Source organism: Bos mutus, chromosome 23, assembly GCF_027580195.1.
Source record: "Bos mutus isolate GX-2022 chromosome 23, NWIPB_WYAK_1.1, whole genome shotgun sequence".
NCBI classification, from domain to species: domain Eukaryota; kingdom Metazoa; phylum Chordata; class Mammalia; order Artiodactyla; family Bovidae; genus Bos; species Bos mutus.
The window spans coordinates 30,107,327-30,131,712 of NC_091639.1; the positions used below are offsets into that span (position 1 = coordinate 30,107,327).

Below are 24,386 nucleotides of genomic sequence, written 5' to 3' on the forward strand. Positions count from 1 at the left end.
CAGTGTGTGTAGGTCTCCTTGAGCATTTATTTACAAATGGGGAAAACACGCAAGTACTCAGTATTTAAGGAATTTTCAACATGTTTATATTTTAATGAGCTTTATTTGTAGATGTGCAATGTTGTTCTTGCAAGTGTAAAAAATAAATCTGTGATAAATAATATGCCTCATTACTTTCACTGTTTTGACATTAGAAGTATTAAGAAAACATTCCTAGCATGAGCATAGCTCAACTTGCTTCTGAAGAGCTTTTGTAAAAATATGGATTTATGAAGCTCTCTTTCTTTGGAGTAAAAACCTTTAATGTCACAGAGATGTGTATGTTAGTCCCTAATATTTTAGACATCAGAACAAAATTCAGTAACAGGGTAAAGGCTTGTAAACACAAATTGCTTTTTGCCATTTCAAAAAAAATTAACTTCATTTTAGTGAATAACTGAGGTAGTAATTCTGCTAGAATATCCAAATATTTGGAGAAAATAAGAGTTTTAGCACATATTATTTTATTACCTGTTTTATTAACTCATCTTTTCTTTAGAATATCAGAATGTTTAGAAATGATAGTAAATATGATATTAATATTTATATTATTTCAATACCTAATACTAATTTAATAACTGAACTAGTTTACCTCTCAATAACAAAAGAAGAAAAAATTTAAAGCCTCCCTAATGCACACAATATCAGTTGGTCAAAAACCTAGAATATAGTTTTACCCTAAGGAAATTCAGTTTTATGATTTTTAAGAACATCACAGAGACTAAAATTAGTTCAGAAAATGCTTGCAGGTTCCAGTGGAAAACTATCTTAATGAACTAATAAACATTAGTTCTATTTCTAATCAAAATATACTTAGTGTTTCTAAAATAGTCCAATTTGTGCTCTTAAATAGCCTATGAACTATTTCTTGTTTACATATTTGCATAATAGAGGAAGTATTAGTGGAGGGCCTCTTATGTGTGATAATGTTTAAAGAGCCTTCATTTTCACACAGAAGTATCACTTTTCAGTACAGTTTCTTCACAAGGTCTGTTATACTCTCAGGGTCAAAGTACCCAGCGCCAGCACCTGACTCATTCCAGCCCCTCGGCAGCCTGTTCCTCAGTTCCTCCTGCTCTTCCGGCTCCGTCTCTCATCACCGTGCCTTCTGCAGGGAGCTGAGGGCTTTCTTCCCTGCAACAGCCCCACCTCCCCATCAGACAGTCCACAGTCTTTATTATCACAGTGCCTCTCCTCCAGGGACTGGAGAGGAGGGGTGCCAGGCACTCTTTCCCCACGGGGCTGAGTTCAGAGAAGTGCTTTGGTCACAGCAAGCTAAACTTAGAAAAGGGCTAAAAACAGACTTCTAAGAAAATGGGATTTGTTTGGATAAAGGAGAGCCTATAAAACTTTTATAATTCACAAATGCAGAATTAACGAGCATTTTTTCTAGTGCTGCTGGGCAGCTGCTAAAGATCGAGGAGTCACTGCTTATTCTACTGAACGCAAAATGTCAGTGTAGTGATCGTTATCTAAGTCATTTCTAGAGAGGGAGCTGAGGACTGAGAAGAATTGGCTGTTTTATGTGAGCAGGAACTTTAATGTTTCTTTTCACATGTGGGTACTCATTGCCATGGGTTTCCTAGGTGGCTCAGTGGTAAAGAATCCACCTGCCAATGCAAGAGCTACTGAAGACACGGGTTCAATCCCTGGGTCTGGAATATCCCCCAGGGGAGGAAATGGCAGCTCCACTCCAGTTTCCTTGCCTGGAAAATTCCATGGACAGAGGAGCCTCGCAGGCTGAAGTGCATGGAGTCTCAAAGAATTTGACGTGACTGAGCAACTGAGCACACACCCAAGTGCTCACCGTCAGCCTTTCCCATTAGATCTGAAGGGGCTCAGGCCTCCATGGAATGCTTTCTTCACTGGACTTTGAAGATAATCACTCTTTTCATTATCCTACTCCTCTGGCTACTTCTTAGATTCCTTTGCTGGTCATCCTCACCTGTCTAACCTCTAAATTTTGGACTGCCTCAGAGCTGTCTCCTCAGATTTCTTATTTTTTTCTGTTTAACCTATCCCCTACATGACTTCATCCTATCCCTTGGCTTTATATAATTGTCCCAATAGTGATGACTCTATTTATGTCTCTTGTACCTCCATCCCTGACTGAATCCCCCCAAACACCAGGCTCATCCCTAGTCGTCACTCACCATCTCCACGGGATGTCTCCAAGGCACTGGTCAATAGCAAGCTGCAACGAACAGGTCCAAAAGTGAGCTCTGAATGATAACTCCTCAACTTGCTCCTCCTTCAGCTTTCCCCATTGCTCTACCCTTGTATTTCCTCAGGCCAAAAACTTGGAATCCCCCTTGATTCCTTCATTAAGTCTTTTTTTTTTTTTTTAACTTTACAATATTGTATTGGTTTTGCCATATATCAACATGAATCTGCCACAGGTATACACGTGTTCCCCATCCTGAACCCTCCTCCCTCCTCCCTCCCCGTACCATCCCTCTGGGTCGTCCCAGTGCACCAGCCCCAAGCATCCAGTATCGCGCATCGAACCTGGACTGGTGACTCATTTCATATATGATATTATACATGTTTCAATGCCATTCTCCCAAATCATCCCACCCTCTCCCTCTCCCACAGAGTCCAAAAGACTGTTCTATACATCAGTGTCTCTTTTGCTGTCTCGTATACAGGGTTATTGTTACCATCTTTCTAAATTCTATATATATGCGTTAGTATATTGTATTGGTGTTTTTCTTTCTGGCTTACTTCACTCTGTATAATAGGCTCCAGTTTCATCCACCTCATTAGAACTGATTCAAATGTATTCTTTTTAATGGCTGAGTAATACTCCATTGTGTATATGTACCACAGCTTTCTTATCCATTCTCACGTCTGTCATGCAAACCATCAGCCTATCCTGCAAAGCATATCCAGATACTAACCACAACTCATGACTATTTCCATCATCCTGGCCCATTCAGGTCCAAGTTTTCCGTTGGCTGGAAGATCATAATTGTTTCCAAATCAGTCTTCTTCCATCACCATATATTTTATTCTCAAAGTAGCAGCCAGAATGATTTTTTAAAAACTTAAGTCAAATTTGTTCAAAACTGTCTAATGGCTTTTTGTCTCACAGAAATGAAGTATTTAGCATGCCCACAAAATTAAGATGATAATCAGTCATTCTGCAGAAAATCTGAAGAATAAACATTTGGATATATCTCTTTCTAAAAAAGTCATAATGCAAAGAATTTATTATTGATAGTTACATACATTAATAATCAACAATTAAACACCACTACAGTTTCCAAACAGTGTTTGTGATTTATGCTATCTTCTTCATTTCAGAGTTATACATTATGGATATATCTTAAGGGAAGAAGATATGGTGTGCCCATCATGGCCAGAAATGGACAATCTAATTTGTTAGAAGCTTGACAAAAACTTAATTGTGAGGAATTCTGAACCTGCAAATTAGCAAAATTGCTTTTTCTTGGAATTACTGCTTAATTTGATCCAAATCAGTAAAGATTGAATTGTTCTATTTCATAGGCATTGACACTCCATTGAAATGAATTATATTTAGCATTTCTAAGTTGTTGTCAGTCTCTAAGTCGTGTCTGACTCTTTGCAGCCCCATGGACTGCGGCACATCAGGCTCGTAGGTAGAATTAAATTTACATCACAAATATTTGTGAAGAACTGATGTATCCAGGTAGGTTCTAACAATACCTGGAGCACTCCAGATTTCATTTTAAATAGAAATACAGGCAAGATGTTTCAAGAATACCAGTGGGAAATAAATCTAATTATCTGATACAAATAGCAGATCATTCATATTCATTCATCCACTCATGCAATCAACAAACATTGAGGATTCAGTGATAAATAAGACCTGCCTCCTGTTTTTGTGGAGGTTGTGGTCTATAAGGGGAGACAGACATGAAGAAGATTAAATGTAATAGGGTGGGATTGTAGGATAATGGTGTTAATTGAGGGATGTTAAAAGTGCCACAGAAACATAGAAAAAGATGGAAAGATAAGGAAACTGAATCTGCTTTATGGAGGCATCTCCTTTCATCATCGTTCCTTTTATCAGTCAACACTAGATACTAGCAGAGCTCTATGCCCTGTGCTAAGACCCAAGAGTATAATCCCAGGAGAGAGAGAGCTAATAAACAATCACAATTCATGCAGTAGACGCAGTGGCTAAAGTGTGCCCAGGGAGCCATGGAATGGGCAGGAAGGGCACCTCAGCCCAGGAGCAAGCAGTCAGGGAATGCTTCCAGAGGAAACTGAGCCTCAGGGAAGAGAAGGGCTTTCTAAAGATGGCATTGCCATTCAGAGAACCTCAAGTATACAGTGTGGCAAGAGCATGGATTTTAAGGAGGAGCTCTGGGGGAGAGGAGGCTGGAGAAATAGGTAGGAGACAGGTCTTCAATGGCTGGCAGTGTTCCCTGAGGCATTTAGAAGGAAATAAGAAGCATTGACAAATGGAATGGGCTTCCCTGGTAGCTCAGCTGGTAAAGAATCTGCCTGTAATGCAAGAGACCCCGGTTCAATTCCTGGGTCAGGAAGATTCCCTGGAGGAGCAATAGGCTATCCGCTCCAGTATTCTTGGGCATCCCTGGTGGCTCAGATGGTAAAGAATCTGCCTGCAGTGTGGGAGATCTGGGTTCGATCCCTGGGTTGGGAAGATCTCCTGGAGAAGGGCATGGCAACCCGTTCTAGTGTTCTTGCCTGGAGAATCCCCATGGACAGAGGAGCCTGGCAGGCTACAGTCCATGGCCTTGCAGATAGTCGGACATGACTGAGTGACTAAGTACACGTGTGTAAAATGAGGAAATGGCAATAAATTTCTGTCTTAGAAAGTTCTCTTCAGTAGTAGGGCAAAGGACAGAGGAGAGAGAAGTGATACTGAAAGCAGAGAAGCCAATCTGAAAGCCCAGGTGATTCAGGAATCCAGGACATCAGTAAATGGTGAAGATCTACAGTGGGGAGCAGTGGAGGGCCTAGAGTTAGGGGGATACAGAGAAGGACTGGGGAAGCATTAGGAAGATAAAACAAAAACTTCGGTGCCCAACTGTGCAGGAAGGGTAATGGAGAGTGTTGTTTCTACGATGGCATACAGATTTCTGATGTTGGACTAATCGTACTTATTAGGGGCCATTCCCTCTAAAATGGTCTGCCTCCCCTAAGGAGAGCTCAAAACAACCCACTGGGATGCCAGGAAAAGTGGCAGAATTTCATTTACACTTTTCTCAGTTTTTAAATTTCTGTGTATATATATATGTGTATACAAAGTCGGCAGTAAACTAGTACAATGGTATGTATATACAGTTTTTAAAAAATATTTGTTTGGCTGTGGTAGGTGTTAGTTGCAGCATGTGGGATCTAGTTCCCTGACCAGGGTTCAAAGCTGGGCCACCTGCATGGGGAGCGCAGAGTCTTAGTCGCTGGACCACCAGGGAAGTGCTTACAATTTATAAATAAATGGGTCTTCATTTATTGTAGGGTATGCACAGTATTTTCTTATCAGAGATGTATGATCAAAAACCTTGGAGCCTGAGTGCAGGATTATAGTAGAGAAAAAAATTGGCAGTTAGGGGAAATTTAACGTGCCTCCAGAATATCTAGGCAGTAATTCCTACAGGACTGTCCTATGGAACTTTCTGTGATCATAGAAAAGTTCTAAATAGGTGTTGTTCGATATGGTGGCCAGTAACTACTTATGGCCATTAAGCACTTGAAATGTGGTTTATGCCACTAAGGAGCTGAAATGTTTAATTTTGATAAATTTAAATTTATTTAAATAGCCTCATGTAGCTAACAGCTACTGTATTGAAAAGGACAAATCTAGAACTTAGAGGAGAGACCTGGAATCTCTTTCATTAAATGCTTCCACTGGCTAAGCACTGTATACACATTTTAAAACACTGTAATCATGCCAACTCCCTTATGGAGTAGACAGTATTAGAAAAGAAAAGAGTTACGTTTTTCTTTACTCTGTCCTCTTAATAGTGAAGGTCTATATTGCAAGGAAGAGCACATTTGCTCTGAAATATGAGTAGTTATAGATATTCTTCAGTGTTAGCCACTCAGTCGTGTCTGACTCTTTGTGACCCCATGGACTGTAGCCCGTCAGGCTCCTCCGTCCATGGGATTCTCCAGGCAAGAATACTGGAGTGGGTTGCCATGCCCTTCTCCAGGGGATCTTCCCAACCCAGGGATCAAATCTGGGTCTTCTGCATTGCAGGCAGATTCTTTACCATTTGAGCCATCAGGGAAGCCCATACTCTTTACTGGAAGATATGTATGCATCTTTCAATACCAAGCACCAATTTTATTTTCTTTTTCTTTCAGGTGGCTGGCTCTGTTGGAAATTCAAATATGTATTATTTTAATATTTTATTATTATGACTGCAGTCTTCTTGACCCATTGCCAAAACAGGTAAATCTTTTCAGAATTTTGAGTAGCATGACTTTCAAATTTGAGATAAAGTCTAACTCCTTCATTTTAATTACTGGGTAGGGGCTGACTGATCTCACTTAGGCTCATCTTAACAGTTCGTCTCTGCAGACTGAGAAACATCCCTTTAATTCTAAGTCAATTCTGTGTTCCCCATTATCACAAGACTAGGACCTAATAGTAGTGTTTTCACCACTTAGTGTAGGAGCTCCCCAATGAATTATCCATTTTAACCCTTTTACATGGCCTTGATGTCAGGCTTGTTTCCCTAGAAAGGCATGTCTGTGTGTCCAAAAGTGAGCCATGAGCCACGAATCATAGCCGTTAGTCCACTTGGAAGCAATGACATAGAAGGAAATTAACCCAACAGTAGAAACAGTGAAACGCAATGTGAAGACCATGACCTTTCCCCACCTCTGACCTTTGGCTCTCTCAATCATTTAACTCATTTGTGTTTCTGTAGTTCTCTTCTCTTGGACCAATGGCCCTCAAACTGGTGTGAGCATCAGAATTAGCTGAGATGGAGGGGGCTTGTTAGAACACAGAATCCTTGGCCCTAGCCCTAGAGCTCCTGATGAGTAGATCTGGCAAAGGGCTTGAGAATTTGTATTTCTGATAAGTTCTGGGTGCTGCTGCCGCCACACTTTGAGGACCACTGTCCGAGGAGACAGGGGGAAGTCCAATTTAATTCCAGGTGTTTGGATGTCCCTTTGAAAACTCTGGATGAAAGGTGCTATTTAATTTAAACTGAGGCTGACACTTAGAAATTAAGAATTGCAATCTCAGGGCTATTCACATAGCCTTTTGTGCTATGATTTACTCTTGATATACTAAGGGCTAATATATGGAGGGATAAATAAAACTCCTGGGTGACATTTCAACAGAAATTCTGTAAGTGCATAAATGACACTGAAAATATTATATTGCTCACAAATATGCACATTTCAGCACTTTGCCTTGATTTCTTTTGCACTTCTATTTTGAGTACAAGCAACAGTGATAAAGAGCTCTCAAAATCCAATGATGAAAGGGAAATCAAAACACCCTTCACAAAGGTTTTCAGCTGAGTACAGTTTTGTTGGCAAAATGAAGATCCGGGCCAGGATTTACAGGCACCAAATACTAGTTTCTGATCTTCCAAGTTAAATGTTGCGATATTGCCCAGGACTGACTCAGCATCTATTTTTTTCCCACCAGTCAGAAGACACAGGAAGGCCTTTTCACATCAGAAGGATGTCAAACCACGTGACGCATAAAACTGGAGATCAGTCATTTTGACCAGATCCTTAGGCAGGGTTTTTTCCAGCACTTTCTTCCCCACTAAGAATTCTAGTATTTTTATACCTTTTTCTTTTTGTTTTAAAATACATCTTATTTCTATTTTGACCCTACTAAGAACATTTTTCAAAGAGATGTGACCTCAGTTTGTAAAAAGTACAAGTCTGAGAGAACCCTCGTCTCAAAGGGCATTTCATTTCACAGCTCTTATTTTAGAAAGATCAATTAATATTATTTAATTGTTGGACTTATTTTACTAAGTTGTGAAAGGAGGTGATCAAAAAATACAGGCAATGACCTTCCAATTACCAGGCTCTTATAAGCTGCAGCAGGGGAGGGGCAGTCACCAGGGCATGCTCCAGACACTTTGGCATCAAGTGTAGGAAGATCATGGGGCTTGGAAACCAGCTCCCCCAAAGGAATTTTCTTGCCACAGTACCCCAAATCAAATGCTAGCATCTCCAATTTTACTTTTGTAAGAGTTTTATTTTACCTCAGTCTAAAGAAAATAATTTAATCTTAATTCTCTCCCAATAAGAACCAAACCAGAAGGAAACTTTGCAAAGCTTTCCAGGATCTGTGATTGGTCAGTTGTGTCCAGATGCTGGCAATGGGAACTATTTCATTCTGAGCACTCACAGGAAGACCCACTTCAGTTCTTTCCCAAAAGCAAGCACATTTTTTGCTAACACAGTGAGGTTTTTCTTTGGCTGATTGGTTTTCTTCTGCTGTGCTTTTGGGAGTAGGGGAATGGATTCTTGGAAAATCTCACAAGATCTATAAATCCCCCTAGTAGAAAAGTACACACTTCTTCATATAAACAATATGATGGACAGATTCAATTTCAGAGAGTCCGTGCAAGTTCTGTAACTCATTCTATCAACTGACCTAAGAATCCGCTTGCTGAGAAACTCTGTGCCCCATTGCATTCAAACTCATGACAAAAAAAACTCATCCTCTAAGTTGGATCACCCTCCTCCTTCCTCACACTCCTCTTCCTCCAACACTCAAAGTTGACAGAACAGGTTGGTTTTCTCATTCAAGCTCCTAAGCTTCAGCATTCTCTTTGCTTTATTTGCAATGAACTGACTTCCCCTCACCCCCACATCCATTCACCCCTTGTTCATAACTAAGATGTAACAGAACCTATCAGAACATTTGGCACCCACAGAATATCCCATTGGACAGTTTTGATCTTCAGTTCAGTTCAGTCGCTCAGTCGTGTCCGACTCTTTGCGACCCCATGAATCGCAGCACGCCAGGCCTCCCTGTCCATCACCAACTCCCAGAGTTCACTCAGACTCACGTCCGTCGAGTCAGTGATGCCATCCAGCCATCTCATCCTCTGTTGTCCCCTTCTCCTCCTGCCCCCAATCCCTCCCAGCATCAGAGTCATTTCCAATGAGTCAACTCTTCACATGAGGTGGCCAAAGTACTGGAGTTTCAGCTTTAGCATCATTCCTTCCAAAGAAATCCCAGGGCTGATCTCCTTCAGAATGGACTGGTTAGATCTCCTTGCAGTCCAAGAGACTCTCAAGAGTCTTCTCCAACACCACAGTTCAAAAGCATCAATTCTTTGGCGCTCAGCTTTCTTCACAGTCCAACTCTCACATCCATACATGACTACTGGAAAAACCATAGCCTTGACTAGACAGACATTTATGGACAAGATAATGTCTATACTTTTTAATATGCTGTCTAGGTTGGTCATAACTTTCCTTCCAAGGAGTAAACGTCTTTTAATTTCATGGCTGCAGTCACCATCTGCAGTGATTTTAGAGCCCCCCAAAAATAAAGTCTGACTCTGTTTCTACTGTTTCCCCATCTATTTCTCATGAAGTGATGGGACCAGAGGCCATGATCTTCGTTTTCTGAATGTTGAGTTTTAAGCCAACTTTTTCGCTCTCCTCTTTTACTTTCATCAAGAGGCTTTTTAGTTCCTCTTCACTTTCTGCCATAAGGGTGGTGTCATCTGCATATCTGAGGTTATTGATATTTCTCCCGGCAATCTTGATTCCACCTTGTGCTTCTTCCAGTCCAGCGTTTCTCGTGATGTACTCTGCATAGAAGTTAAATAAGCAGGGTGACAATATACAGCCTTGACATACTCCTTTTCCTATTTGGAACCAGTCTGTTGTTCCATGTCCAGTTCTAACTGTTGCTTCCTGACCTGCATACAAATTTCTCAAGAGGCAGATCAGGTGGTCTGGTATTCCCATCTCTTTCAAAATTTTCCACAGTTTATTGTGATCCACACAGTCAAAGGCTTTGGCATAGTCAAGAAAGCAGAAATAGATGTTTTTCTGGAACTCTCTTGCTTTTTCGATGATCCAGCAGATGTTGGCAATTTGATCTCTGGTTCCTCTGCCTTTTCTAAAACCAGCTTGAACATCTGGAAGTTCATGGTTCACGTATTGCTGAAGCCTGGCTTGGAGAATTTTGAGCATTACTTTACTAGCGTGTGAGATGAGTGCAATTGTGTTGTAGTATGAGCATTCTTTGCATTGCCTTTCTTTGGGATTGGAATGAAAACTGACCTTTTCCAGTCCTGTGGCCACTGCTGAGTTTTCCAAATTTGCTGGCATATTGAGTGCAGCACTTTCACAGCATCATCTTTTAGGATTTGAAATAGCCAACTGGAATTCCATCACCTCCACTAGCTTTGTTCGTAGTGATGCTTTCTAGGTCCACTATAGTAGTGGTTTGCACCATCAACACCATGTTGTCTTATGAACATCAGTAACATGTGTCATAGAAGTCTCACTCAGCAATTATAAATGAGGTGTCAGATATTGGGGGCCAGAAATGTATTGAAAGACCTTTATTTGTGGTATCCTCTTCACCCAGCTAAAGTGAAGGGTGAGTCCCAGGCTCATAGCCGTGGGATATGTGAAACTGTGAAGAAACTGCTATTAGAATAAGGGATTGTACTGATGAACCTATTTGCAAGGCAGCAAAGGAGATGCAGACACAGAGACCAGACTTGTGGACACAGCGGGGGGAAAAGAGAGGGCGGGACAAATGGAGAGCGTAGCATGGAAACATGTACATTACCATATGTAAAACAGACAGCCAGTGGAAACTTGCTGTATGACCCAGGGAGCTCAAACCAGTGCTCTGTGACAGCCTAGAGGGCAGGGATGGGGTTGGAGGTGTGAAAGAGGCTCAAGATGGACGGGACATGTGTATACCTCTGGCCGACTCATGTTGATGTATGGCAGAAACCAACACAATATGGCAAAGCAATTATCCTCCAATTAAAAATAAATAAATTTCTTTAAAAGAGTAAGGGATTGCCTCCTTTTCTGTCCCTTGAATAGTAGTGTTAATCACTCAGTCGTGTCCGGCTCTTTGTGACCCCATGGACTGTGGCCTGCCAGGCTCCTCTGTCCATGGGATTCTCCAGGCAAGAATACTGGAGTGGATTTCTATCCCCACTCCAGAGGATCTTCCCAACCCAGGGATCGAATCTAGGTCTCCCGCATTGCAAGAAGATTCTTTACTGTCTGAGCTACAGGGAAAATCCATCCCTTGAATAGAAGGCTAAAATTGATGCTCGCCATGGAGAACTCATCAAGTAAAACCGTCCAGCCTTCCAAACCTAAACTCTGCCTTTCGGGAACAATCACACTGACTAAACCTTAGGTCCATACTGTTGGCTTACGTCCCTTAACTTCTATCCTCTTTCTGCATTTCTGCTTTTAGAGTTCTCTCCACTTGGTGGGTGTCCAGCAGCCGGAAGGACGATGCCGGATTCAGTTTAAACAAAGAAAATGATGTCTGCTGGAGGGCCAGGGCCATCTGGAGGAATGACTGCCTCCCATCCAGTAGCCTGGCGGCACCTAGACCTGAGTTTGACAAGAACACGTCACTTAATTTTATTTTAGGATTTAGTTCAAGACAATGTCCAGGTGGCATGTGTATTTGGTATTTTAAGTGTAGATGAAGAATCAGACATCACTCTCACTGATACTGAGGCCCCAGTACAGGGTAAAACATTTCAGTGATCCAAAAAGAGGTATTCTTCAGAAGTTGGCATTGGTTTCATACATTACTGCAACAGTCCCCAACCTCTTTCGCACCAGACACCGGTTTCATGGAAGACAATTTTTCCACAGATCAGTGTGGGAGGCAGAGTTTTCGGTTTCTCCCACCACTCACCTCCTGCTGTGTGGACTGGTTCCTAACAGGCCAGGGCCCAAAACTGATTCGTGATTGGGGATCCCTGCATTATTATATCAAAACTTTAAATAGAAATAATGTCATTTGAATGAAATTTTTCATACATTAAATTCACTGTGAGGACAACATACTTTAACTTCTATTTTGAAAAAAGGCTAATAGTCTTAGACTTGAAAGAGTATTAAATAATGATTTCTGGAAAGTTGCTATTTTTCTTAATATGATTCTTAACTAGCAATTGGAATTCTTAAACCACTATTAATTTAATTATTTATGAAACATGTCTAATGCTAAATATATGAAGAAAATGATCACTTTCTAAGACCTGTGAAGTCAGGGATCATGTCTGACACTCATTTCTATCCTCCATTCTGCCTAGGACAGCACTTCTCTATAGGGTATATTCAATATATGTATGTTGACTGATTTATTCATTTGTATTTTAATTAAGACGAAAGCACCCTTTTGATTCAAGGTGTTTATAATTGTAGTTGAAGAGATAATATTTTTCCTAATTTATAGAAGCTCTAAGTGACGTGTCAAGTCAAATAACATTTCAATCTACTACTTAAAACTTTCGCCTGAAATATTTACTATGAAATCCAGAAAAGAAATCCTATCATGTTCAGGGGAAATATATGACCCCAATCACAGTGTGATTTGTCCTCTAAGAGTCAATAAAATGCCATCTGCCTCCTTGGTTTCACAATAAATAAGCTTTGCAGTACGTGTGTCCTCTGGATTATTTGCTCCCCTGTGCTAGAATTATCCCGTGGGGTTGAAAACGATTGCTTACTCATCTGTCTCCCACCAATGGGCAGATGACTCGCTAGGAGAAAATTAAGTACTTTGGAATGCATTAACTCTTTGGGACTAATACAGTGATTTTGAAGCTTAGCTAGCAGCTTGCCACTTAGCTTAGCAGGCTGGGGGTCTGAGGACTGAAGGGAGTGAAGAAGGCAGTTGAAAATCCACAGGAGAGCTGAGAACTGCGGACCACTACCAGGCAGTTCTTCTAAATATGGCAGATGTGCTTCCAGGGAAGGCGTGTCCTCTTCCAAACAGCTGGGGCCCACAGCCAAACATGGTATTTGCAAATGATAGACACTTGAGCTAAATCTGCAGACATTTGGGGCTAGTGTTTATCTCCTTATTATTGTTTGGTAAGGTTGAAGTTAGCTGGCAAGTTTATGCACTTAAAAAAAAAAACTGCCCAGATGTGGGAGATCTATAACCTTTGAAATCAAGTGCGGTAAGAGGAATATACTTGGAGGTCCTTATTTCTTTTCCTTTTTTTGGTAAATTAATTATTTTAATTGGAGGCTAATTAATTTACAATATTGTAGTGGTTTTTGCCATACATTGACATGAATCCGCCATGGGTGTACATGCGTTCCCCATCCTGAACCCCACTCCCACCTCCCTCCCCATCCCATCCCTCAGGGTCATCCCAGTGCACCAGCCCCGAACACCCTATCTCATGCATTAAACCTGGACTGGTGATCTGTTTCATATATGATAATATACATGTTTCAATGCCATTCTCCCAAATCATCCCACCCTCGCCTTCTCCCACAACGTCCAAAAGTCTGTTCTTTTTCTCTGTGTCTCTTTTGCTGTCTCGCATATAGGGTCATCGTTACCATCTTTCTAAATTCCATATATATGCATGTTATACTGATTGGTGTTTTTCTTTCTGACTTACTTCGCTCTGTGTAATAGGCTGCAGTTTCATCCACCTCATTAGAACTGATTCAGATGCATTCTTTTTAATAGCTGAGTAATACTCCATTGTGTATATGTACCTCAGCTTTCTTATCTATTCACCTGCTGATGGACATATAGGTTGCTTCCATGTCCAAGCTATTGTAAACAGTGCTGCGATGAACACTGGGGTACACGTGTCTCTAATTCTGGTTTCCTTGGTGTGTATGCCCAGCAGTGGGATTGCTGGGTCATATGGCCATTCTATTTCCATTTTTTTAAGGAATCTCCACACTGTTCTCCATCCTGGCTGTACCTGTTTGCATTCCCACCAACAATGTAAGAAGGTTCCCTTTTCTCCACACCCTCTCCAGCATTTATTGCTTGTAGACTTTTTGATAGCAGCCATTCTGACTGGCATGAGATGGTACCTCATTGTGGTTTTGATTTGCATTTCTCTGATAAAGAGTGATGTTGAGCATCTTTTCATGTGTTTATTAACCATCTGTATGTCTTCTTTAGAGAAATGCCTGTTTAGTTCCTTGGTCCATTTTTTGATTGGGTCGTTTATTTTTCTGGAATTGAGCTGCTTGTATATTTTTGAGATTAATTCTTTGTCAGTTGCTTCATTTGCTATCATTTTCTCCCATTCTGAAGGCTGTCTTTTCACCTTGCTTCTAGTTTCCTTCATTGTGCAAAAGCTTTTAAGTTTAATTAGATCCCATTTGTTTATTTTTGCTTTTGTTTCCATTACTCTGGGAGGTGTGTCATAGAGAATCCTATTTCTTTTTATTTCCCTAGCCTGAGATTTTATATAGGGTTTCCCACATGGCTCAATGGTAAAGAATATGTCTGCCAATGCAGGAGATGTGGGAGACATGGGTTCGATCCCTGGGTCGGGAAGATCCCCTGGAGGAGAAAATGGCAAGCTACTCCATTATTCTTGCCTGGAAAATTCCAAGGACAGAGGAGCCTGGTGGGCTACAGTCCAGGCAGTCACAAAGAGTCAGATGTGACTGAACCCAGCACACACAACACATATTAATCGAAGGTGTATATATATATAGTATATATTTATATGTACTAACTTGAGTTTTCCACGAAGTGGAGCCTAAGACAGATTTGTATGCAGTGCAGAGAGTTCATCTGAGACATGCTCCCAGGCAGCAAACGTAAGGGATCAGAAAGAATATGCCACAATCGAGTTATGTTATTAAGGTAGGCATCCCAGCCCCTATTTCAAAGGAGAAGCCATGAGAGATGAGGGGACCATGTTCAAGGGCATGTGAGGAGTGGCTGGAGCATGGTAGGGTGAGGAGCATGGGATTCTGCATGTAGTTTTGATCACGTTTTAATAGAAATGTGAGATCATCTATGTGCAGAACATCCTTGTGGAGGCAGCCATTCAGGCTCATGTGATAATTAACATTAACCCTCCTTTTTCGTGTCCCTGCAAAGGGCTTATAACTTCGTGTTTACTTAGCAGCCTGAAACAGAGAAGAGCTCACGTATTTACTGATGGAATTGCAGAACTAAATGGTAGTGCCACTGGAAACTTGTAATTAAAGCAGGAAATGGGAAAGGAGGGGCCATTAAAACTGAAATTAGGAAGTCACCTGCTGAAACTTAAATGTGAGCTTTTAGATAGAGTATGTACTCATTAAAAGGCATGTCCTTTCAAGATTTTAACGTGGACAAAAAAGGAAATGTCTAAGCCTGCTCAGGCTATATAACAAAATACCATAGAATGGGTGGCTGTAAACCACAGAAATGCAGCTCTCACAGTTCTGAAGGTGGGCAAGTTCAAGACCAAGCTGCCAGCATGGTTGAGTTCTACTGAGACCCTCTTCCTGGTAAGGTCAGTAATTTCTCAATGTCCTCACACGGTAGAAGGAGTAAGGGATCTCTCTGAGGTCTCTTGTAAGAATAGCCATTCCCTTCATGAGGGCTCCACCCTATTCTCATGACCTAATCGACCCCAAAAGGCCCCAGCTCCTAATGTCATCAGCTTTGGGAGGATTGAACGTGTGAACTTGGGGAAGGCACAAATATTTAGACCACAGCAGGAAGTAATCCTCCATAGCTGCTCAACTTTCTAAGTAGAATCGAAAGGATTTTGTTCCAGTGGAAGACCCTGGACAGCATTTGGAAATGCAGGTGATTCCTCCTCTTTTGGGCCCTCAGTCTCTCGATAGAGCAGCCAGGAGCCTGGGATTGTCTCTGTGAGCATCCACATGGGAGTAGACCATGATACTTGGCTTTCATCCGCATAGCATCTTTTTTTTGTTTAAGTTTTTAGAATAAATGTCTCCATGTTTCTTCATTAATGTTGGGTCTGGGTAAGTGAAATGAACTTATCAAAGTTTTACTGTTAGTTTTAAAATCTTGTTTTTTGTTATTTTAATGAATGGCTGTGGGTGGTTACTAACAAGGGTACACCTATACTAAACTATTTTCTTGATGAACTGCCTGTTATTACATTCTAGAAGCCAACCATATGAGATTCTGTCACTTGAATAATTACTGTGAGGCACTTTGCTAAGCCCATTGCACTCACCCACTTTTATTCTCACAATAATCCCACGTGTCAAGTGGGTTTCTATGATTATCATCCCTGTTTTACAAACCAGAGAAATAGACTTTGGAGAGACTGAGTGATATACTTGAGGTCACACATCGAGGAAGTGGCAGAGGCAGGATTTGAACCCAGGGAGTCTGGTTCTGGGGCACAGCCTCTTAACAAACAGCGTGGCATCCTTCTCTCTCGCTTTTTTGGAAAAAACATTTTAATCTTTTTTTTTTTTTTTTTGACCTCACAATAAGGCATGTGGGTTCTTAGTTTCCCAACCAGGGATCGAACCCATGCGTCCTACATTGGAAGCTCAGGGTCTTAACCACTGGACCACCAGGGAAGCCCCACTGCATCTTCCTAAAGAGAAAAGTATTCCTCATGAGAGACAACACCATTAACCTTGTCACCGTAATCCACATTCTGGGTTCTCTGTTAAGTCTGAGGGAAAGCTGGATAATTTGTCACATAGCCTGCATTACAAACGGAAAAGGAAAAGAACCGTTGTTGCCTACCAGTGTCCTTCCTCGTCAGCTTCTGTCTCCAGGAGCCTCCAGGCACCACCCTTCCTTGTGAGTATTATACAGTGGGCCAGCTTCAGAGGAAGTGTAGCATATAAGAGAGAGGGCCATTTGTTTGAAGAAAAATATCTGATAAAAATGCATCTTTTTAGTGAGGTCATATAAATACAAATTTTGGGACAAATGTTATAAATTCTAATGATATATTTTAGCAGGCGCTGTCTATTAATAGTAATTGACTTTTTTTTAAACAGTGTTCTACCTTGTTTCTTCACAAAAATAGCCCTGGTCATTAGAGCCCCACTAGGCAATAGGTAAGGGAGATATATGGATTTTTCTCCTTCTGGCAGAGACAGCAACTAGATGAAATCTGAACAGTCTTAGTTTAAGCTTTGTCTTCAGGTGACTTAGAAACTGGGGAAGAGTTATTTTGAAAGCACTTAAAGGAAGGGAAATGATGTTTACTTCACAAGGCCTATAAACTTTGGTTTGATTTTTATTGTTATTACTGGAAAGAAACATGTTAGAATCATAGTACAGAATTGGAGAGATCAAACATCCTGGCTTTGCTGCTTAAGAAGCTGAAATCCAAGCTGGAGAAATGTCATGTGCCCTTGTAGGATGCCCAGTGACTAGTGAAGACAGCCCTCTGGGTGAGTGGGTGAGTGGGTGAGACGGTTTAAATGAATGAATGATTCTTTGAAGACCAAAAAACACAAAAATGGAACAAATGAGTAAATATCTAACTTCTTTTGGCAGCAAAACTTTTCTTTCTAAAACATATTAGTTTCTAGATCTCCCAGGGAAAAAAAGCAGAGAAATCCAACTCAACATTTAGCTGACTAACACTTTGTTAGTCATGAGGTCACAAAGTACCTGTTCATTAACATACGAGACTAACCATGGCAGAAATAACTGTTAAACTAAGACATATTGGTTTTTTCTACTTTTAAAAGTAAAGAAAACAGCAATTAAAAACAGTGGGAAAATCCAGTTGATATCCTAACTGAAAGTCGCTCAGTGGTCATGGCCAACTCTTTTTGGGACTCCATGGAGACTGTAGCCCGCCCGGCTCCTCTGTCCATGGAATTCTCCAGGCAAGAATACTGGAGTGGGTAGCCATTCCCTTCTCCAGGGGATCTTCCTAATCCTGGGATCAAACCCGGGTCTCCTGCATTGCAGGCAGATTCTTTACCACCTGAGCCACCAGGGAAGCCCAAAGCTCCCTGAAATAGGAGATAGGAAGCAACTGTCATATAAAAGAAGAATAATGGTTGTACTGTGAGAAGATACAAGTTCAAGCTCTGGCTTTGTCCTTCAGCTTCATATAATAATCAGCAAATCAGTTCAGACCTCTAAGCTTCAGTTTACTCACAAGTTAAAGTTACACTGTGCACTTAATTCAGAAGACTATGTATGGGAGGGACAACTGGGTGTGTGTGTGTGTGTGTGTGTGTGTGTGTGTGTGCATGTGTGCGCACACATGCTTAGTCACTCAATCATGAACAACTCTTTGTGACCCCATGGGACAACCAGATATTCACATGCAAAAGAATAAAGTTGGAACCCTATCTCACACAATATAAAAGAATAAGCTCAAAATAAATCAAAGATATATGTAACAAGCTAAACCGGACATCACCAAAATGAAAAACATCTTTGCTTCAAAGGAAGGGATTCAGAGTAGAATTAGGGATGTTGTCTAGTGCCGAGAAAAAGGGGTGAGTGCTGCTCCTCTGCAATGTTTCAAGCCTGCCTCGGGCATCATTGCTGTCCACAGAATTCCCATAGCCTCCTGTGGCTTCTGTGCCTTGCTCAGCATGGCTAGGGACTTTGCAATCTGTCTTCTCTTCTGCCTGGACTCCCTAGGTCTCAGATCTTCAGCAGACTCAGGTTGACCATCTCACCAGACTTCACCAGACTCCACCCCACTCCATCAGACAGGGATTGGTCGTCTCACTCCTCGCCAGCCTAGTGGAAGCTCTTTCTATTTAGGAAGAATCTCTCTGCTCCCTGCTTCTCCAAGCCTCACTGTACTGTCCCCAAAACTCAATTCTACTTGTTATTAAAGAGTTGGCCTTGATTGCTCATAAAACTCACAACTGAGCTAAATTTTAAGGACAGAAATGGCTTAAATTTAAAAATTTTCCAGGAAGTGATGAAAAATAGTTATGTTCCATTATTCTGGTACAGCAAAGACAAGAACGAACAGAACACATTCTAAAGGTTTATAAATATCTTGATGTAATGATACCATGAGTTGAAGATAATAATGGTGAGTTAATGCCAATAATAATAAGCATACATTGATTGAATCCTTCCTTTTGGTGTGGTTTAGTCACTTTTCCTGCCCTACCTTCTTTCAGGGAGAACAATTAAGAACGACATCCAGTAAGGAAATATTGATTTTGGCCCTCAGTTCCAAGAAATGTGATAAAATAACTCATAAAATAAGCATCCCCAAATTGTTTACAATACTTTCTTGAGGATGTTGGCTAAGATACCAGAGAGACTTGTTTTATATTTGCTTACACTGGTGAAAATCATCAAAAGCGTTTTATTTTTCAATTCACTTACCCAGCAAAAGAAATAGAAGCAGAGTATTTACTTAAGGAAAAGAGCTTTCAAGGCAATGTTTTTCTCTGCAATACTTGACAGATTATCCACTCTCCCTTGGAGAGGACCCAGGGTGAAGAAGAGAAGGCCTTCCTAGACTGACCAGTGGGGCTTAGGAGAAAAAGCTCTAAGCTGAGTCCAAGCTGCACAGTCATAGCTTCTAAGTCCTTTGTTCTCCTCTGCAGCATGAGAAGGCTGGCCTAGACTAGAGAAGCCACAAGACCCTCCACACTTTCACATGCCTCACATCCTCTGATTGCTATGCATACACGGTTGTGTGGTATGTATATACAATGAAATATCACTCAGCCATAAAGAGGAAGGAAATTGGGTCATTTGTAGTGTCTTGGATGGACTTAGAGTCCGTCATACAGAATAAAGGAAGTCAGAAAGAGAAAAACAAGTATCATATATTAACGCATATATATCAGTTCATTTCAGTTCAACTGCTCAGTCATGTCCAACTCTTTGTGACCCCATGGACTGCAGCACACCAGGCCTCCCTGTCCATCACCAACTCCCAGAGTTTACTCAAACTCATGTCCATTGAGTCAGTGATGCCATCCAACCATCTCATCCTCTGTCGTTCCCTTCTCCTGTCTTCAATTTTTTCCCAGCATCAGGGTCTTTTCCAATGAGTCAATTCTTCGCATCAAGTGGCCAAAGTATTGGAGTTTCAGCTTCAGCATCAGTCCTTCCAATGAATATTCAGGACTGATTTCTTTAAGGATTGACTGGTTTGAACGAATATATATGGAATCTAGAAAAATGGTGCAGATAAATCTATTTGCAAGGCAAGAACAAAGTTGCAGGCATAGGGAACAGACACGTGGCCATGGGTGGGGGATGGGATGAATTGGGCGATTAGGATTAATGTGTGTGCACTGCCATGTATAAAATAGATAGCAAGTGGGAACTTACTGCGTAGTGCAAGGAGCTCAGCTCAGTGCTCTGTAGTGACCTGGAGGAATGGGATGAGGGGGACGGTGGGAGGTCCAAGAGGGAGGGGATATTTGTATATATATAGCTGATTCACTTCTTGGTACAGCAGAAAGTAACACAACATTGTAAAGCAAATCTACCCCCAAAAAATAATAAATAAATATTGCATTAGTAGGTGTCTATTAAAGGCAGAATTTGTGGGGTAAATAAGTCCTAGCCACAGGCCTTTCTGCATGAAGGAGATGAAGGGGATGAAGGGCAAGGCAGCTAGAAGCAGTGGAAAGAACACTGACTGTAAGCTCAAACATCTCCATCTCGGTTCTGGCTCCTGCATTTACAAGCTCTCTTACTACTTGACCTCTCTTGGCCACAGTTTCCCAGCCTATAAAACAGGAAAATGATACTAGCTGGCTCATCCTGGTGGTTAAGACAGATCATTGTGAACTCTGTTGTTTCTAAAGTATCATTCAGTTTTGAGATACAACCATGATAAAAGACAGGTCTAGATCAACTTGCCCACCCCTAAGCTTCAATTTTCACTCCAACTCTCAGCACTGCTAGGCCTAGGAAATGTCTAGCTGTCATTTGGGGGAAACTCAATTGTATTTTTCTCCAGTAGCTATAAGCACTGTCCTCTGCTTGTCATGTCACACATGTCCTGACCCTTTCTTGCATGTTTAAACAAACAAGGCTCATATGGAGTCCACATACTTCATATTCTCCTCGACCAGCTTGCTGTGAACAGCTTCTGTTCTTTTCTAAGTAAAATTTCAAGGTTTATATCTCCCCGTTTTCTCTTGTGGAAGAGGCCACCATGAACTCTGGAGCTGGTTTTTTCCATGAAAATGCTCTTCATGAGAAGGTAAACATCAAAACCCAACATACAAGACAATAAAGCTTGTCTAGTGAAGCACTGATGCTTTTGAACTGTGGTGTTGGAGAAGACTCTTGAGAGTCCCTTGGACTGCAAGGAGATCCAACCAGTCCATCCTAAAAGAAGTCAGTCCTGAATATTAATTGGAAGGACTGGTGCTGAAGCTGAAACTTCAATACTTTGGCCACCTGATGCGAAGAACCAACTCATTGGAAAAGACCCTGATGCTGGGAAAGATTGAAGGCAGGAGGAGAAGGGGATAACAGAGGATGATATAGTTGGATGGCATCACCAACTCAATGGACATGAGTTTGAGTAAGCTCCAGGAGTTGGTGGTGGACAGAGAAGCCCGGAGTGCTGCAGTCCATAGGGTCACAAAGACTCAGACATGACGTAGTGACTGAACTGAACTGAGTGCCCAAGATGCACTTCCAACATTTTTTACCGCTGTAGCATTAATTCATCCTCTGGTCAAAAGGAAAAATAAGTCCAAAATAAAATAAAAACTAAGGCATTCTCCTCTATAGGTCAGGATCTGAATTATAAATGGGTGAAACTTGTAGAAACCACAATCCAGTTTGAAAGACTCTACATGTTGAGATTTGTGCTGAACTTTGTCTATATCATAATACAGCACTCGAGGAAATAGCATCATGGAAAGCCAGAAAATCACAGCTTGACCTCAAGAATGTCCTCATTAGAAGAGAAGTTAGAGCTTCTCCCTCCCAAAAGCTCGTCTAAGATCATGTATCTATTACAACCTGTGATAAGTACTAACATCGTCTTCATTTTTCACAAATTTTATTCATTTATTTTTAACTGTGTTGGGTCTTCATTGCTGCCGGGGGCTTTCTCTAGTTGCACTGTATGGGCTTCTCACTGCAGTGGTTTCTCTTGTTGCAGACAACAGGCTCTAGAGTTCGGGCTCTGTAGTTGCGGTGCACCAGCTTAGGTGCTCCGCAGCATGTGGGATCTTCCCAGACCTGTGTCCCCGCATTGGCAGTTGGATTTTTATCCACTGAACCACCAGAGAAGTTCTATCTTCATTTTTCAAAAGAGGAAACTGAGGCACAGAAGGGTTGAGTCATTTTCTAAGTCACACAGGGAGGAGGTGCGCAGCCAGGATTTAGCCCAGGCATTCTGGCTCCAAAATCTGTGCTATTGACTTCGCCTGAGCTTCCTCTTCCCTAGTCACTGTGAATGCTTTCCCCCAAAGAAATGAGTCACACAGAGGTTTCAGATATTGTGTTGAGGCTTTCAAATCCCCACACCTCTCTCTAAACACTAATTAGGCAATCATCTCGTCCAGTGCTTTATAAACCCAAACATATCTGAGATTTTTAAAGTCTCATGAAGCAGTGCTGTCTACCAGGAGGATCATTTAGTGCCTTTTAGTTCTTACTTGAAAAATCTGTTTTCCCTAAATCTTTTCACGCATACTATCATTGCCATCGTTGGGAAGAATAGCATATAATCAGAGGAAGGGGACTTAAACAGTGATGAAAAGCATTCATGCTGTCTAGCTTGTTAGCCTTGTTATGAAGATGCTTCAGTGATTTCATGCTGAAAACATCTACAGAACTCCATCCACATTCCATGAACCCACAGGATCAATCTCCAGACCTCCTGTGTGGTAGGTGGCAAGTGCTGTACATGCTGAAGAATCTGGATACATTTCAAGCAGAAACAGCCACCAGTTGGCAATGATTAGCATTTGTAAGACTTGATAGTGTAGTTTGGGGGGCAGGGAGGGGAAGGTAAATTCAACCTTTTACATATTCTTCCAGGCAACTAGTTTCTATTAAATATTGGTCTTACCATTGTATTTCAACTCACTGTCTGTTTCCCTTTCAACAGTCATCCTTTGCCATAACTGAGACAATTTCACCTAGGAAGAAAAGAATGGATTTAAATTAGGCAAATAGGAAATTAAACATCACTTTGATATGAGGTCAAATATGAGGAAGAAATGAACCATCTCAATGGATATTGAAAAGTTATTCAATGTTACCATTACTGATTTAAATAAATTATTTTACATTAAAAAAAGAACAAAATAGCTCATTGGTAATTTTTATACTGATTACATGTTGAAATGATAATGTTTGGGGTACACTGGGTTAAATAAAATATATTTTTAAAATTAAAAAGAAAAAAAACAGCTATCCATTATACCACCAACACATGTGTGCATGTGCGTGCACACACACACACACACACACACACACACAGGTAGAACACATATTACTGGGACTTTCTGAATTATGGGCATCCATCCTTATCATGAGATTATATCAATAAATTAATATTTAGAAAAAGATAGAAAATAATAGATCATCATTAACCTCAGTGGGTGCTGAAATAACTGCTGCTATAAAAAATCTAACAGAGGCCAAAGAATCATGTCACCCCTCAGTGGTGGATGCCAAATCCACATCTTCTGGATCCAGAGAACCATCCTGTCATCTGAAGCTGCCCTTTGGTTCAGTTCAGTTGAGTTCAGTCGTTCAGCCATGTAGGCCTTTCTGCATGAAGGAGATGAAGGGGATGAAGGGCAAGGCAGCTAGAAGCAGTGGAAAGAACACTGACTGTAGCTCAAACATCTCCATCTCGTTCTGGCTCCTGCATTTACAAGCTCTCTTACTACTTGACCTCTCTTGGCCACAGTTTCCCAGCCTATAAAACAGGAAAATGATACTAGCTGGCTCATCCTGGTGGTTAAGACAGATCATTGTGAACTCTGTTGTTTCTAAAGTATCATTCAGTTTTGAGATACAACCATGATAAAAGACAGGTCTAGATCAACTTGCCCACCCCTAAGCTTCAATTTTCACTCCAACTCTCAGCACTGCTAGGCCTAGGAAATGTCTAGCTGTCATTTGGGGGAAACTCAATTGTATTTTTCTCCAGTAGCTATAAGCACTGTCCTCTGCTTGTCATGTCACACATGTCCTGACCCTTTCTTGCATGTTTAAACAAACAAGGCTCATATGGAGTCCACATACTTCATATTCTCCTCGACCAGCTTGCTGTGAACAGCTTCTGTTCTTTTCTAAGTAAAATTTCAAGGTTTATATCTCCCCGTTTTCTCTTGTGGAAGAGGCCACCATGAACTCTGGAGCTGGTTTTTTCCATGAAAATGCTCTTCATGAGAAGGTAAACATCAAAACCCAACATACAAGACAATAAAGCTTGTCTAGTGAAGCACTGATGCTTTTGAACTGTGGTGTTGGA

General features: G+C 41.2%; 1 protein-coding gene across 3 annotated transcripts in view; it reads left to right on the plus strand.

Annotated features, from left to right (window-relative positions):
* The window catches only part of CYP39A1 (cytochrome P450 family 39 subfamily A member 1), a 144,043-nt gene that overhangs the window by 71,261 nt on the left and 48,396 nt on the right, over positions 1-24,386 (plus strand). For 2 of the 3 annotated variants that reach the window (XM_070361034.1, XM_070361036.1), the window contains exon 11: positions 6,361-6,448. In XM_070361034.1, coding sequence (XP_070217135.1) covers positions 6,361-6,448 — 88 coding nt within the window. Of the gene's footprint in view, positions 1-6,360; positions 6,449-11,449; positions 12,648-24,386 lie in introns of those variants that run through there. The other variant, XM_070361035.1, reaches the window with a different exon arrangement.